The sequence below is a fragment of the Borostomias antarcticus genome (genome assembly GCF_949987555.1).
Source record: "Borostomias antarcticus genome assembly, chromosome: 11".
NCBI lineage: Eukaryota > Metazoa > Chordata > Actinopteri > Stomiiformes > Stomiidae > Borostomias > Borostomias antarcticus.
The window spans coordinates 8,803,221-8,820,019 of NC_140244.1; the positions used below are offsets into that span (position 1 = coordinate 8,803,221).

General features: G+C 49.6%; 1 protein-coding gene across 1 annotated transcript in view; it reads left to right on the plus strand.

The window, feature by feature from the left end:
• mmp24 (matrix metallopeptidase 24) overlaps window positions 1-16,799 on the plus strand; it is a gene marked incomplete at both ends in the record, with an annotated part of 41,959 nt that overhangs the window by 21,687 nt on the left and 3,473 nt on the right. Inside the window, 3 exons of the mRNA XM_084446337.1 lie at window positions 6,706-7,010; window positions 14,315-14,476; window positions 14,656-14,873. Of these exons, the coding sequence (XP_084302463.1) occupies window positions 6,706-7,010; window positions 14,315-14,476; window positions 14,656-14,873 (685 nt within the window). The remainder of the gene's footprint in view (window positions 1-6,705; window positions 7,011-14,314; window positions 14,477-14,655; window positions 14,874-16,799) is intronic.

Below are 16,799 nucleotides of genomic sequence, written 5' to 3' on the forward strand. Positions count from 1 at the left end.
TACCATAATTGATGGTATTTATTTAACTACAGGCACCGACGGACGTTTAAGTTCATCAAGCTCCAGTCACCTCTTCAGGAGAGACAGGTGTGCCTGTTATGACATGTTCACAAATGGGATTTTGTTGGTTATCATGTAGGGTATATTTTGTTTTCTACTTTTTTTTTTTTTTTTAATCTACGGTTTGATCAATAAACCTTTCAAAGAATCCTGACTGGTACTTTTATTTTCAAACTGGGGTAAATACAGTAGAATTGGTGGCACCTTTGTTAAGCAGAGCAGATTAGCCTACTGTACTTACTGTACTACAGTTGTGTAACATGAACATGATTAATGCTTGGGTTTCTAGAACATGCATCACCTCCTATATTGTCTTGCCACGTGTTTAAAACATGGGGAAACAGATTGGTGTTGCAGTGTCATATCACAAAACAAATGAGAATATTCTTCTTATGAAACTATATTTTGGAACAGACGATGAAAAAGACCCAAAACAGCTGCGACAGACGTAAACAACGAATGACGTCAAGAAGGCTGATGAAAGAAGGCTGTCCCAAAAATGTGTTTTGTAGGAGCCTGGTGGCGTGCGGACTTTCACGCTTGGCTGTGCCCTAGCGCACCTCTGGAAATATGTGGCCCTAGTGCACACCTCAGTGAGGGGTGTAGGGCCTAGGGTGGGTATTGGGACAGGGCCCATACCTGCTACGGCTTCTAATGTCTGGAAGCTGCTTACGCAACGTACAGCAACAGCAGCTGCACCCCCCCCCCCCCCCTCCCCTTCAGGAGGTAGAGGAGGGGGAGAGGAGGGGAGGAGGAGGAGGAGACAGGAGAGAGAGGGAGGAGGGGAGGAGACAGGAGAGAGAGGGAGGGGGAGGAGGAGACAGGAGAGAGAGGGAGGGAGGAGGAGGAGATAGGAGAGAGAGGGAGGAGGAGGAGGAGACAGGAGAGAGGGAGGGGGAGGAGACAGGAGAGAGAGGGAGGAGGGGAGGAGACAGGAGAGAGAGGGAGGGGGAGGAAAGAGAGGGAGGGGGGAGGAGACAGGAGAGAGAGGGAGGAGGGGGGGAGGAGACAGGAGAGAGAGGGAGGAGGGGGGGAGGAGACAGGAGAGAGAGGGAGGGGGGGAGGAGGAGACAGGAGAGAGAGGGAGGGAGGAGGAGGAGACAGGAGAGAGAGGGAGGAGAAGGAGGAGACAGGAGAGAGAGGGAGGGGGGGAGGAGACAGGAGAGAGAGGGAGGGGGGGAGGAGGCAGGAGAGAGAGGGAGGAGGAGGAGACAGGAGAGAGAGAGAGAAAGGGAGGGAGGAGATAGGAGAGAGAGGGAGGAGGGGGGGGGAGACAGGAGAGAGAGGGAGGAGGAGGTGGAGACAAGAGAGAGGGAGGGAGGAGACAGGAGAGAGAGGGAGGAGGGGGAGGAGACAGGAGAGAGAGGGAGGGGGAGGAGACAGGAGAGAGAGAGAGGGAGGAGGAGGAGACAGGAGAGAGAGGGAGGAGGGGGGGAGGAGACAGGAGAGAGAGAGAGAGGGAGGAGGAGGAGACAGGAGAGAGAGGGAGGAGGAGGAGGAGACAGGAGAGAGAGGGAGGGGCAGCGTTGCTCTTCAGAGATGTTGGAGAGGGGGGTTGACTGAGCCCGGTCTATATTTAGTCTGTCTGCTGCTGCTGATCTGATGGGATCTAAGACTGTCTGTCACCCAGACACAGCCTGCCAGGGAGAGGGAGGGAGGGATAGAAGGAGAGAGAGAGAGAGAGAGACAGCCTGCCAGGGAGAGGGATAGAAGGAGAAAGAGGTAGATGAAAGGAGGAAAAGAATTGAGACGTAGAGACTCACGACTCAAGATCTGTTTATTGCCGTATGTTGTTCACACACACTAGCAATGTGACCAGGGTGAAGGCACATTGCTGTAGACAGGACAGGACAGGGTCCAGGACAGGACAGGACAGGGTCCAGGACAGGACAGGACAGGGAGTAGGACAGGACAGGACAGGGTCCAGGACAGGACAGGACAGGACAGGACAGGAACGGACAGGGCAGTGCAAAAACAGTGCAAAAACACAAAATACAAAAAGTGCAACAAAATGCAGTGCAATGTACAAATATATACAGTTAAAATTCTAATAAAAACCTTTATTTGTATTTTATGAGGCCCAATTCCAGTGTGTGTGTACTCTATAGGGAGGGTGAGGAGGGAAGGGATGCTCACTGCTGCTCCCCTCCAGCCTCTCCTCCCTCCTCCCTCCTCTCTCCTCCCTCCTCTCTCCTCTCTCCTCTCTCCTCCCTCCTCTCTCCTCTCTCCTCCCTCCTCTCTCCTCTCTCCTCTCTCCTCTCTCCTCCCTCCTCCCACCTCCCTCCAGCCCCTCCTCCCTCCTCTCTCCTCCCTCCTCTCTCCTCTCTCCTCCCTCCTCCCACCTCCCTCCAGCCCCTCCTCCCTCCTCTCTCCTCCCTCCAGCCCCTCCTCTCTCCTCTCTCCTCTCTCCTCTCTCCTCTCTCCTCTCTCCTCCCTCCAGCCCCTCCTCCCTCCTCTCCTTCTCTGTCCTCGTTCACCATCAGCCTGCTCTAAAAGCCCCATGATGAGAAGTCAAGTGGAAGCTAATGTCATTATGTGAGGTGGGAGCTCTGCTGTTAAGAAGCGTAGCTCTGAGTAATCTGAGAGGAGAGGGGATTTATCTCAACCCAGTCCTAATTCCTTCCTCTACTACACCCACAATCTGAGGTCTGATCAAATCCTAATTCCTTCCTCTACTACACCCACAATCTGAGGTCTGATCAAATCCTAATTCCTTCCTCTACTACACCCACAATCCTAATTCCTTCCTCTACTACACCCTCAATCTGAGGTCTGATCAAATCCTAATTCCTTCCTCTACTACACCCACAATCTGAGGTCTGATCAGGGCTGTGTGGTGCTGTAGCCCTGGTAACCACCCTGGTCAGTGCGGTCTGGTCAGTGTTGCCTGATTGGACAGTCACAAGGGTTTAAATTGCCTTTGTAGAATATTGTGAGCACATATTAGTGTTATTTATCCAGTAAAGTCTGAAATGAACAAGCTGAGGTTGCACACGAAGCAGAGGGAAGGGGAAAAGGTCAATCTCCATGGAGACAGACAAATCAGCATCCCTCTCAGCGGTGTGTTGGAGAGGATTTTGAAATGTATTTGTGTCTGGATCCAGATCAAGATGGATGTATGAGTCCTGGTATCAGAGCTGGTATTGTTACGGTCACAGTGAAAGGTTGCTGCTGACTCCAAGACTATGCTCAATAGATCCAATACTCAATTTACACATCACACATTTACAAGTTACACATGTACAAACTACACAATAGGTACCACTTCTAGGGTACTTATTGGGTAAGGGTGAGTTATGTTCATTCAGGAGCCAGATGGCTTGTGGGAAGAAGCTCTTCCTGAGTCTCTCCTTGCTCACACTGTCAGGATGTGGTCCCTTCTGCCCCTCCGTAGCCCTGCTCACACTGTCAGGATGTGGTCCCTTCTGCCCCTCCATACCCCTGCTCACACTGTCAGGATGTGGTCCCTTCTGCCCCTCCGTAGCCCTGCTCACACTGTCAGGATGTGGTCCCTTCTGCCCCTCCATACCCCTGCTCACACTGTCAGGATGTGGTCCCTTCTGCCCCTCCGTAGCCCTGCTCACACTGTCAGGATGTGGTCCCTTCTGCCCCTCCGTACCCCTGCTCACACTGTCAGGATGTGGTCCCTTCTGCCCCTCCGTAGCCCTGCTCACACTGTCAGGATGTGGTCCCTTCTGCCCCTCCGTAGCCCTGCTCACACTGTCAGGATGTGGTCCCTTCTGCCCCTCCGTAGCCCTGCTCACTGCACGGCAACGCGGAGGAAGACCCAGGAGACGGTCTGTTTACGGTCTACTAATGTCCCTCATTCATATTCCTTCTCTATCACTCACTTGTTTATTCCCATGACGACAGGCAGCAGGCCTGTCTTGGTAGTTTCCTCTCACCTGAGTCTCTGTCTGAGTCTCATCCGTCTGTGTCTCATTCGTCTGTGTCTCATCCGTCTGTGTCTCATCCGTCTGTTCGTATCCTGAGGTTGTTGTTTTATGCAGCGGTCTTGTGTTCTTTGCACCGCCGCCTCACAGCAGGAAGGTCCTGGGTTCGATTCCCGCACGCGGCGGTAGGCTCTGTATAGTTTGCATATTCTCCCCACTCTCACATGGGTTCCCTCCACAAAAGAACCCTAATATAAAAACATGCAGAACCGATTGCTCTCCCATCTCATCCCTGACTAAGACATGAGCGCTTGAACCGGCTCCCTGGGTGGCCCTGATAAGAGCTGCCCACGGCTCCTGGCTGCCCTTGGAGGAAGGACAGCGTGGATGGGAGAACACATTTCTTTGGTGACCACTACTGCGTGCGTGTGTTTCTCAGTGTCCCTGCACATGTGTGTGTGTGTGCGTGCGTGTGTGTGCGCGTCATATCTGTAAGACAAATAAACAACCTTTCAAAAACGCAGACTAGCTAGGCACCGCTTGTCACCCCCTTTTATAGTCTAGCAGCTAAATCAAATCAATCAACCTTTGAACTAGAGCAGATTCAACTTGGCGCTCAGGTGTAACAGGGTAATACAGGTCTCTCAGGTGTAACAGGGTAATACAGGTCTCTCAGGTGTAACAGGGTAATACAGGTCTCTCAGGTGTAACAGGGCGCTCAGGTGTAACAAGGTAATACAGGTCTCTCAGGTGTAACATGGTAATACAGGTCTCTCAGATGTAACAGGTCTCTCAGGTGTAACAGGGTAATACAGGTCTCTCAGGTGTAACAGGTCTCTCAGGTGTAACAGGGTAATACAGGTCTCTCAGGTGTAACAGGGTAATACAGGTCTCTCAGGTGTAACAGGTCTCTCAGGTGTAACAGGGTAATACAGGTCTCTCAGGTGTAACAGGGTAATACAGGTCTCTCAGGTGTAACAGGTCTCTCAGGTGTAACAGGGTAATACAGGTCTCTCAGGTGTAACAGGGCGCTCAGGTGTAACAGGGTAATACAGGTCTCTCAGGTGTAACAGGGTAATACAGGTCTCTCAGGTGTAACAGGTCTCTCAGGTGTAACAGGGTAATACAGGTCTCTCAGGTGTAACAGGTCTCTCAGGTGTAACAGGGTAATACAGGTCTCTCAGGTGTAACAGGGTAATACAGGTCTCTCAGGTGTAACAGGTCTCTCAGGTGTAACAGGGTAATACAGGTCTCTCAGGTGTAACAGGTCTCTCAGGTGTAACAGGGTAATACAGGTCTCTCAGGTGTAACAGGGTAATACAGGTATCTCAGGTGTAACAGGTCTCTCAGGTGTAACAGGGTAATACAGGTCTCTCAGGTGTAACAGGTCTCTCAGGTGTAACAGGGTAATACAGGTCTCTCAGGTGTAACAGGGCGCTCAGGTGTAACAGGGTAATACAGGTCTCTCAGGTGTAACAGGGTAATACAGGTCTCTCAGGTGTAACAGGTCTCTCAGGTGTAACAGGGTAATACAGGTCTCTCAGGTGTAACAGGTCTCTCAGGTGTAACAGGGTAATACAGGTCTCTCAGGTGTAACAGGGTAATACAGGTCTCTCAGGTGTAACAGGTCTCTCAGGTGTAACAGGGTAATACAGGTCTCTCAGGTGTAACAGGTCTCTCAGGTGTAACAGGGTAATACAGGTCTCTCAGGTGTAACAGGGTAATACAGGTATCTCAGGTGTAACAGGTCTCTCAGGTGTAACAGGGTAATACAGGTCTCTCAGGTGTAACAGGTCTCTCAGGTGTAACAGGGTAATACAGGTCTCTCAGGTGTAACAGGGTAATACAGGTCTCTCAGGTGTAACAGGTCTCTCAGGTGTAACGGGGTAATACAGGTCTCTCAGGTGTAACAGGTCTCTCAGGTGTAACAGGGTAATACAGGTCTCTCAGGTGTAACAGGGTAATACAGGTATCTCAGGTGTAACAGGTCTCTCAGGTGTAACAGGGTAATACAGGTCTCTCAGGTGTAACAGGTCTCTCAGGTGTAACAGGGTAATACAGGTCTCTCAGGTGTAACAGGGTAATACAGGTCTCTCAGGTGTAACAGGTCTCTCAGGTGTAACAGGGTAATACAGGTCTCTCAGGTGTAACAGGTCTCTCAGGTGTAACAGGGTAATACAGGTCTCTCAGGTGTAACAGGGTAATACAGGTCTCTCAGGTGTAACAGGGTAATACAGGTCTCTCAGGTGTAACAGGGTAATACAGGTCTCTCAGGTGTAACAGGTCTCTCAGGTGTAACAGGGTAATACAAGTCTTTCAGGTGCTCTTGGGGTTTGGGAGGGAAACTTCAATGCAATGATTTTGCATCAAATCAAACTTTATTTGTAGAGCGCATTTCATACACTGAGGCAACACAATGCGCAAAGCTACACACAGAGCCGCCCCAAAACAGACTCGCTCTCTCCCCTCGCTCTCTCCTCACTCGCTCTCTCTCTCTCTCTCTCTCTCTCTCTCCCCTTCTCTCTCCTGCCTTTCATGTAAATATCCTCTCTATTCCCTCCCTACAACCATACACAATTTCCCTCCTAAAGAAAGGAAGATTGAATATCCTCTCCCTCTCTCTCTCCCTTTCCCTCTCTCTCTCTCTCCCTCTCTCTCTCTCTCTCCCTCTCTCTCTCTCTCTCTCTCCCTCTCCCTCTCCCTCTCCCTCTCTCTCTCTCCCTCTCTCTCTCTCTCTCTCTCTCTCTACCAGCATACACAACTTCACTCCCAAGGTGGGGGAGAAGGACACGCAGCGCGCCATCCGCCAGGCCTTCGACGTGTGGCAGGCCGTCACGCCGCTCACCTTCCAGGAGGTGGCGTTCTCTGACATCAAGAACGAGGGCAAGGAGGCGGACATCATGATCTTCTTCGCCTCCGGCTTCCACGGTGACAGTTCGCCCTTCGACGGCGAGGGGGGCTTCTTGGCCCACGCCTACTTCCCCGGCCCGGGGATCGGGGGAGACACCCACTTCGACTCTGATGAGCCCTGGACACTCGGCAACGCCAACCACGATGGTGAGGCACACTCGTTACAGTTACCAATGGTTACAAATGATTACCAGTGGATACCAGCAGTTACCAATGGTTACGAATGGTTAGAGACAGTGTGTATGTGTGTATGTGAGAGAGGCAGTGTGTATGTGTGTGTATGTGAGAGAGGCAGTGTGTATGTGGGTGTATGTGAGAGAGGCAGTGTGTATGTGTGTGTATGTGAGAGAGGCACTGTGTATGTGTGTGTATGTGAGAGAAACAGTGTGTGTGTGTGTGTATGTGTGTGTGTGTGAGAGAGAGAGAAGGAGAAAGAGACAGGATAAACAGAGCGTGAGAGAAGCAGGACAACCAGACTACTCAGAGTGAGGAGCAGTCAGACTCAGAGAGAGGAGCAATCAGACTCAGAGAGAGAAGCAGTCAGACTCAGAGAGAGGAGCAATCAGACTCAGAGAGAGAAGCAGTCAGACTCAGAGAGAGGAGCAGGCAGACTCTACTCAGAGTGAGGAGCAGTCAGACTCAGAGAGAGGAGCAGTCAGACTCAGAGAGAGGAGCAGTCAGACTCAGAGAGAGGAGCAGTCAGACTCTACTCAGAGAGAGGAGCAGTCAGACTCAGAGAGAGGAGCAGTCAGACTCTACTCAGAGAGAGGAGCAGTCAGACTCAGAGAGAGGAGCAGTCAGACTCAGAGAGAGGAGCAGTCAGACTCAGAGAGAGGAGCAGTCAGACTCTACTCAGAGAGAGGAGCAGTCAGACTCAGAGAGAGGAGCAGTCTGACTCTACTCAGAGAGAGGAGCAGTCAGACTCAGAGAGAGGAGCAGTCAGACTCAGAGAGAGGAGCAGTCAGCATCTGAGGCAGTGTGGGACCCACCAGTGGGATGGTTAATAATGTTGCCATAATTAGGTTCAAACAGTCAAACTAATTATCTTGGTGATGACATTTTAATAGCAGCCCTTGTCTGCAGCGTTATTTCCATTCTGAAGGAGCTACTGAAATAGTAGAGGGACAAAGATGGCTAATAAGATGACAATGAAGACGTACTGTATCCTACTTATCCTCCTCTCAAATATTCCAGCTCTTAAAGTCGCACAGAAATGAAAAAAGCATTCTGTCCCATTTTGGTTCACATAATTGGTCATAGTGTTCACCTATTCAAGGATGTATGCCAAAAAATTACAAAATTCTACTTTTGTTGTAATCTTATATCAAAGTATATAATTTATTACTTCCTGGAAAACGGTAGGTCATGTGCAATTACGACACCAGGTGCCTTAGATTTTAGGCCAAGTGCATTCAGCAGGTAATGACTTTTGTCCAGAAACAGAAGTTGAACGAATTGCAGGAACATAGCTAACGTTACAGGAATCATCAGTGTAACTGCTTTAGCCACTGACCGCTACAATTAATGTTATGGAAGCTGCTGCTAGTTGTTGTGAGCTCATGAGCTAACGGGCTATCTCGCTCTTATTGTGGATTAGCATTGGAAGCATTGGAACTGATGTGTCCAGGCGACAAGACCTATCTTAATTTATCAGACATTATTTCATATCATTTCAATTCACAGTTATTTCAGTGGCATGACTAGCTTCCGTCCTACCAGTCCTGAACAGAAACAAGCCAGCCACGCACATCAGCCCGGCTGGACCTGGCCTGGTTTAATGGAGTCAGCCCTGCGTTACAACACCAAAATAACCCGACGAAACACCATGACTCAGTCTATTACAATAGAGGAAACACCATGACTCAGTCTATTACAATAGAGGAAACACCATGACTCAGTCTATTACAATAGAGGAAACACCATGACTCAGTCTATTACAATAGAGGACGGTAAAACAAGCCAGCTATTTAAAACCTCCCCCGTGACCCTGAGCAGAGAGGGAGGGTTAGGGTTAGGGTTAGGGTTAGGCCCAGGGAACTCTGGGAGATGGAGTGTGTCTGGAGCACACAGTAAGAAATAAAGACGGGTCTGCTCAGCTCTGAGCGTGTCTGAGAAGATCTCCACTCCACACCGTGCGCGAGGGTGCTTGTTTGTTCCAGAGGTCATAGGGTAATTTATGTACTGTGCTTCTTTAAAACTACACAGATTGGTATAAATATGAAATGGAGAGTGTGTCCTCCATTTTGTGTTACACCCATCCGATGTGTTTGAGTACATGCAGAGGAGAGAGGGAGAGCAGACTTTGCAGGTGAGGGGAGTGAGAGACGGAGTGAGAGCAGAGGGAGGGAGAGAGAGGGAGAGCAGAGGGAGGGGAGGGAGAGAGGGTGAGCAGAGGGAGGGGAGTGAGAGAGGGAGTGTGCAGGTGAGGGAGTGAGAGAGAGAGTGAGAGAGAGAGTGAGCAGGTGAGAGAGTGAGAGAGGGAGTGTGCAGGTGAGGGAGTGAGAGAGAGAGAGTGAGAGAGAGTGAGCAGGTGAGAGAGTGAGAGAGGGAGTGTGCAGGTGAGGGAGTGAGAGAGAGTGTGCAGGTGAGGGAGTGAGAGAGGGAGTGTGCAGGTGAGGGAGTGAGAGAGAGAGTGTGCAGGTGAGGGAGTGAGAGAGAGAGGGAGAGAGGGAGTGTGCAGGTGAGGGGAGTGAGAGAGGGAGTGTGCAGGAAGGAGCAGCGTCCCAGCTGACCAATGGGCCCTCAGGAGACCTCCCCCCTCAGGAGACCTGGCCCTCAGGAGACCTCCCCCCTCAGGAGACCTGGCCCTCAGGAGACCTCCCCCCTCAGGAGACCTGGCCCTCAGGAGACCTGGACCCTGGCTCAGCACTGAACCACCAGCTACTAGTTCAGCACTTCAACACGCTTTCAACCATCTATATTTGTGAAGCTTTCACACACGCACACACACACACACACACACACACACACACACACACACACACACACACACACACGCTTACATACACATACACACTTAGGATTACGACATCACAAACTGTGAATAGCAGGGCACCACACTGTAAATAGAAAGTGCTTAGTGTATATATTACTACAGTATATGTGCTGGTGTGTGCATGTGTGTGTGTGTGTGTGTGTGTGTGTGTGTGTGTGTGGAGACTGTGTGGAGGGGATTTGCTGACAATGCAATACCTCAAAGTTTCCCCAGAAGCACCAGCCTCCTTTTCCATCCCTCTCTCCATCCTCCACTCTCCATATTCCCCTCTCTCCATCCTTCTCTCGCTCCATCCTTCTCTCTCTCCACCCTCCTCTCCATCCTCCTCCCTCAATCCCTCTCTCTATATTCCTCTCTCTATCTTCCTCTCTCTATCTTTCTCTCTCCATCCTTCTCTCTCTCCATCCTTCTCTCTCTCCACCCTCCTCTCCTCTCCATCCTCCTCCCTCAATCCCTCTCTCTATCTTTCTCTCTCTATCTTCCTCTCTCCATCCTCCTCTCTCCATCCTCCTCTCTCCATCCTTCTCTCTCTCCATCCTTCTCTCTCTCCATCCTCCTCTCTCCATCCTTCTCTCTCCATCCTTCTCTCTCTCCATCCTTCTCTCTCTCCATCCTTCTCTCTCTCAATCCTCCTCTCCATCCTTCTCTCTCTCCATCCTTCTCTCTCCATCCTTCTCTCTCTCCATCCTCCTCTCTCCATCCTCCTCTCTCCATCCTTCTCTCTCTCCATCCTTCTCTCTCCATCCTTCTCTCTCTCCATCCTCCTCTCTCCATCCTCCTCTCTCCATCCTTCTCTCTCCATCCTTCTCTCTCTCCATCCTCCTCTCTCAATCAATCAATCAATCAAAGCTTTATTTATATAGCGCATTTCATACCCAGAGGCAACACAATGCGCTTTACAGAGAACAAGGGAGGTGGGCAGACATCCCACCCCTACATATTCCAGAGGGAAGCAAAAAAACAGTAATCACCCGGGGGCCAGATAAGTGAGCTGATCGAGCAAGCTCCTGGAGTATGTTTGTCTACCGGCTAAGAACATTTATAGAGCAATAAATAACATTAAATTACATTTTCAGAGTAAGAGAGGCTAATAACATCATAGGAGAGACATGGCAAACATTGGTGTATGTCTGTGTGTGCATAAATGTGCCTGGGCCCAGATAGAGGCAGGGGTTGGGGTAGGGTGGGGGGTAGGAAAAGGATACGGACCCGGGTTAGGGTGAGGGGAAGGGGATCTGAGCCCAGGACTGGTGTCTGTCAGTGTGTGTGTGAGTGTGCCTGGGTCCAGGTAGAGGCAGGGGTCAGGGGTAGGGTGGGGGTAGGAAGAGGATACGGACCCGGGGTAGGGTGAGGGGAAGGGGGTACTGGACCCAGGCCTAAGGCCGGAAGTGGACTGTTGTATGTCTGTGTGTGCGTGTGTGTGTGTTAACTAATTTGCTACGACATCTGCAGCAGACACAGGGGTATCTATCGGACTCAGGGTGGTCTACTGGTGACAGTGGGGCATCCACTGGACCTGGTTAGAAGATAGGAGGGAGAGAGAGAGGCACTAGGGAGAGGGGAGGCAGAACAGGGTTAGTAGCACACGGAGCCATATATAGAGCAATACATTACATCAAACTACATTTTCAGAGCAAGAAAGGCTAAGAGCATCATGGGAGAGGTGTGGCAAACACTAATTTGTGTGTGTGTGTGCGTGCCTGGGCCCCGATAGAGGCAGGGGTTGGGGTAGGGTGGGGGGTAGGAAGAGGATAAGGACCCGGGTTAGGGTGAGGGGAAGGGGATCTGAGCCCAGGACTGGTGTATGTCAGTGTGTGTGTGAGTGTGCCTGGGTCCAGGTAGAGGCAGGGGTTGGGGTAGGGTGGGGGGTAGGAAAAGGATACGGACCCGGGTTAGGGTGAGGGGAAGGGGATCTGAGCCCAGGACTGGTGTATGTCAGTGTGTGTGTGAGTGTGCCTGGGTCCAGGTAGAGGCAGGGGTCTGGGGTAGGGTTGGGGTAGGAAGAGGATACGGACCCGGGTTAGGGTGAGGGGTAGGGGGTACTGGGCCCAGGTCCAGGCCTAAGCTGGATGTGGACTGGTGTGTGTCTGTGTGTACGTGTGTGTTAACTAAGTACTACAACATCCACAACTGACACGGGGGTATCTATTGTCTGCGGGCGACAGTGGGGCATCTACTGGACCAATGTATACAGAGGATTCACAGGTAGGTTTGAGGCTGACTTTCTGTGTCTCAAGTTCCTAGCTAGTGATTGTAGGCTAGGTCGAAAAGGTATGTCTTGAGGTCTCGCTTGAAGACCTCCGTTGTTTCGGCCCTTCTTAGGCACTCCGGTAGGGTGTTCCAGAGGTTGGGGGCATAGAAACTAAAAGCTGCCTCTCCGTGTTTCTTGGTCCTGGCTTTTGGAACTGTTAAAAGTTCAGTACCTGAGGATCTGAGTGGTCTGTTCGGCATGTACTTAACAAGCATGTTTGAAATATATTCTGGTGAGTGATTGTGGAGAGATTTATAGACTAGTAGTAGTATTTTAAAGTCTATTCTAGAGTTGACTGGTAACCAGTGTAGTGATTTTAAGGCTGATGTGATGTGTGCCCTTCATCTAGTCTTAGTGAGGACTCGTGCTGCAGCATTCTGTATCATTTGTAGCTTAGAGATTGCTTTCTTTGGTAGGCCTGATAGTAGAGCATTGCAGTAGTCCAGCCTGCTTGTGATGAAAGCATGCATTAATCTTTCGGTGTCAGCCTGAGAGAGAAAGGATTGCACCTTGGCAATGTTCCTTAGGTGGTAGAAAGATGTCTTTGTAATATTCTTTATGTGGTTTTCGAAATTAAGATCTGAGTCAAGTATGACACCTAGGTTTTTAGCCTGGCAATTGGTGTCAATTTCCAGAGTTTTTAAGTGTGCAGCTAGTTTCTCTCTTTCAGCTTTTTCTCCAATGATCAGTACTTCTGTTTTGTCCTGGTTTAGTTGGAGGAAATTATGTGACATCCATACATTTATATCTGTAGTACACTTGACAAGGCAGTCAACCAAGCTGTAGTTACTTGGTGTTACAGAAATATAGAGTTGGGTATCATCTGCGTAGCTATGGTAGCTAATGTTGTGCCTCCTGATGACACTGCCAAGGGGCAGCATGTACAGGCTGAAGAGTAGAGGTCCTAGGATCGATCCTTGGGGCACCCCACAGGTCATTGGGATCTTTCCTGAGCTATAATCACCGAGGGCGACGAAGAAATCCCGACCGGTTAGATAGGTCTTAAGCCAATTTAGGACTGGACCAGAGAGGCCAACCCACTTTTCCAGTCTTTCGATGAGGATTGCATGATCTATAGTATCAAAGGCTGCACTCAGGTCCAGGAGGACGAGAACAGAAAGCTCTTTGGAGTCAGCATTAATTCTGAGGTCATTTACAACTTTGACTAATGCCGTCTCTGTGCTATGGTGGGCGCGAAAGCCGGACTGGAAAAGGTCAAGGGTACAACTTGTAGCTAGGAAATCATTAATCTGTTTGAAAACTATTTTTTCCAGAATTTTACTCAAAAAGGGAAGGTTGGAGATTGGTCTAAAATTGCTAAAAACTGAAGTGTCTAAGTTGTTTTTCTTCAGTACGGGTCTCACCAGAGCAGTTTTAAGTATTGGTGGGAAGACACCTGTAGATAGGGAGTCATTAACAATGGATAAAATGTCATAGGATACAGAGTCAAAAATTGTTTTGAAAAAATCGGTGGGGATGGGATCCAGCAGGCATGTGGAGGTTTTGAGTTTGGATACTACTTTCCTCAACATTTCTGTGTCAATCAGTGTAAACAGGCTCATATGTCCATTGCATGGAGGGAGAGGATCTGTAAACGGGATGCATGGCCTTTGCTGGGTGATATTTCTCCTAATATTCATAATCTTATCTCTGAAGTAAGCTGCAAATTCCTCACATTTGGAGGTAGAGAGCAGAGAGCTCTCCATCCTTCTCTCTCTCCATCCTTCTCTCTCTCCATCCTTCTCTCTCCATCCTTCTCTCTCTCCATCCTCCTCTCTCCATCCTTCTCTCTCCATCCTTCTCTCTCTCCATCCTCCTCTCTCTATCCTTCTCTCTCTCCATCCTTCTCTCTCTATCCTTCTCTCTCTCCATCCTCCTCTCTCTCGCTGGTTCCTTCTGTCTCCATATTGCTCTTTCTCTCCTCCTCCTCCTCCCTCCTCTTCCTCCTCCTCCTCCTCCTCTTTCTGTTGGGTACTGTAATAAAGAGAATGCTGTGGGATTTTTATTATTATTATTGTTATTATTATTGATCTTCCATCAAATCTACTCATGCTTTCCCTAAAGAATACAAACATGTGGGCCAAAACATTCTTTGCCTGATATTCAGACTTTCAGGTGATTCCCTCCCTGTAGGGGCTCATAGCTCAACAAAGTCTGTGCCATTGGATCACGGCCATGTGACACTTTTCTGTTGTCGTCTCGTAGGTAACGACCTCTTCCTGGTGGCGGTCCACGAGCTAGGCCACGCCCTGGGTCTGGAACATTCTAACGACCCCTCTGCCATCATGGCTCCCTTCTACCAGTACATGGAGACACACAACTTCAAACTGCCTCTGGATGACCTGCAGGGAATACAGAAGATCTATGGTAGGACTACGATGTTTTCAAAACGCCAACGCCGTTTAACTGCCAGGTGCAAACGGGAACCACACGTTCTTGAAACGTTGCTGTGTGACCCAGGCCTTAAAACACCCCTGATCTGTTGATATCGTTCACCTGTATTGACCTCTGACCTGCGTTCACCTGTATTGACCTCTGACCTGCAGGCATCCCCACCGCCATGTTGGAACCCACGCGGCCGCTGCCCACGCTGCCGTCTCGCCGCGCCTACTCCCCCTCTGAGAGGAAGCACGACCGCCAGTCACGCCCCCCGCGCCCCCCCGCTGGGGACAGACCCGCCCTGCCCGGGAACGGAAAGCCCAACATCTGTGACGGCAACTTCAACACCGTGGCCTTCTTCAGGCGCGAGATGTTCGTCTTCAAGGTGAGGCTCTTCCTCTACGGTGGTCTAATGGATGATGTTTGGTTGTTTCTAGTGTGGTCTAATGGATGATGTTTGGTTTTTTTCTAGTGTGGTCTAATGGATGATGTTTGGTTGTTTCTAATGTGGTCTAATGGATGATGTTTGGTTGTTTCTAGTGTGTTCTAATGGATGATGTTTGGTTGTTTCTAGGGGGTCTAATGGATGATGTTTGGCTGTTTCTAGTGGGATCTAATGGATGATGTTTAGTTGTTTCTAGTGTGGTCTAATGGATGATGTTCAGTTGTTTCTAGTGTGGTCTAATGGATGATGTTTGGTTGTTTCTATGGTGGTCTAGTGGATGATGTTTGGCTGTTTCTAGTGTGATCTAATGGATGATGTTTGGTTGTTTCTAGTGTGGTCTAATGGATGATGTTTGGTTGTTTCTAATGTGGTCTAATGGATGATGTTTGGTTGTTTCTAGTGTGGTCTAATGGATGATGTTTGGTTGTTTCTAATGTGGTCTAATGGATGTTTGGTTGTTTCTAGGGTGGTCTAATGGATGATGTTTGGCTGTTTCTAGTGTGATCTAATGGATGATGTTTGGTTGTTTCTAGTGTTGTCTAATGGATTATGTTTGGTTGTTTCTAGGGTGGTCTAATGGATGATGTTTGGCTGTTTCTAGTGTGATGATGTAATGGACACATCTTCACAACTATTTCCTGGTCTTTCTCTCCTTGTCTCTCTCTTGGTCTCTCTCTCTCTCGGTCTCTCTCTTTCTTGGTCTCTATCTCCTAGTCTCTCTCTCTCTCTTCTGGTCTATGCCTCTTCCTCTCTCCTGGTCGCTCTCTATTCTGGTCTCTCTCTCATTCTCTTTTCTGCCCTCCCCCACCTCTCTTAGCCAGTGAGCGGCTAACATACAGAACTCTGTTTTAGGAATCAGGGTCAGATTTACTGACATGAAAACATCCCCCAATTCAGTTCCACCCAGCCTGGTCTGTGTCTGAGGGATCAGGGTCAGATAGAGACAGTTTGAGGTCTTGTATCTCTGAGGGATCAGGGTCAGATAGACCCAGTTTGAGGTCTTGTATCTCTGAGGGATCAGGGTCAGATAGAGACAGCTTGAGGTCTTGTATCTCTGAGGGATCAGGGTCAGATAGAGACAGCTTGAGGTCTTGTATCTCTGAGGGATCAGGGTCAGATAGAGACAGTTTGAGGTCTTGTATCTCTGAGGGATCAGGGTCAGATAGAGCCAGTTTGAGGTCTTGTATCTCTGAGGGATCAGGGTCAGATAGAGACAGTTTGAGGTCTTGTATCTCTGAGGGATCAGGGTCAGATAGAGACAGTTTGGTGTCTCTGATCTTCGTCTAAATATGCCTCTAAACGATATCGCTAGTCTGAGGAGAATGTTAAAGATGGGCCAACCATAATTAACCAAGACCTCTCTGCACAGGCCTACTGCTGCTCTTATGATCATATCCATACAGAACCGTAGCAATATTTAGTTTGGTTACTGTTCTTATAATCATTAGATCTTTCAGAAGTGACGCAGGGGTGTTAGTGAGAGTGTGGGTAGTATATGCAGTTCCTGGAGTGTGTGTGTGTGTGTGTGTGTGTATATGTATGTGTGTGTGTGTGTGTGTGTGCGTGCGTGCGTGCGTGCGTGTGTGGGTAGCATTAAGTGGAGAGTTGGATTGGCCATGTCCTAGATTTTCTGGAGCCAAATGGTAATGAGCTGAAATTGATGTATTATGCTCTCCTCTCCTCTCCTCTCCTCTCCTCTCCTCTCCTCTCCTCTCCTCTCCTCTCCTCTCCTCTCCTCTCCTCTCCTCTCCTCTCCTCTCCTCTCCTCGCCTCTCCACCCCTCCTCTCCCCTTTCCACTCCTCCCCCCTCCTCTCTTCTCCTCTCCTTCCCTCCTCTCCTCCCCCCTCTGCCCTCCTCTCCTCCTC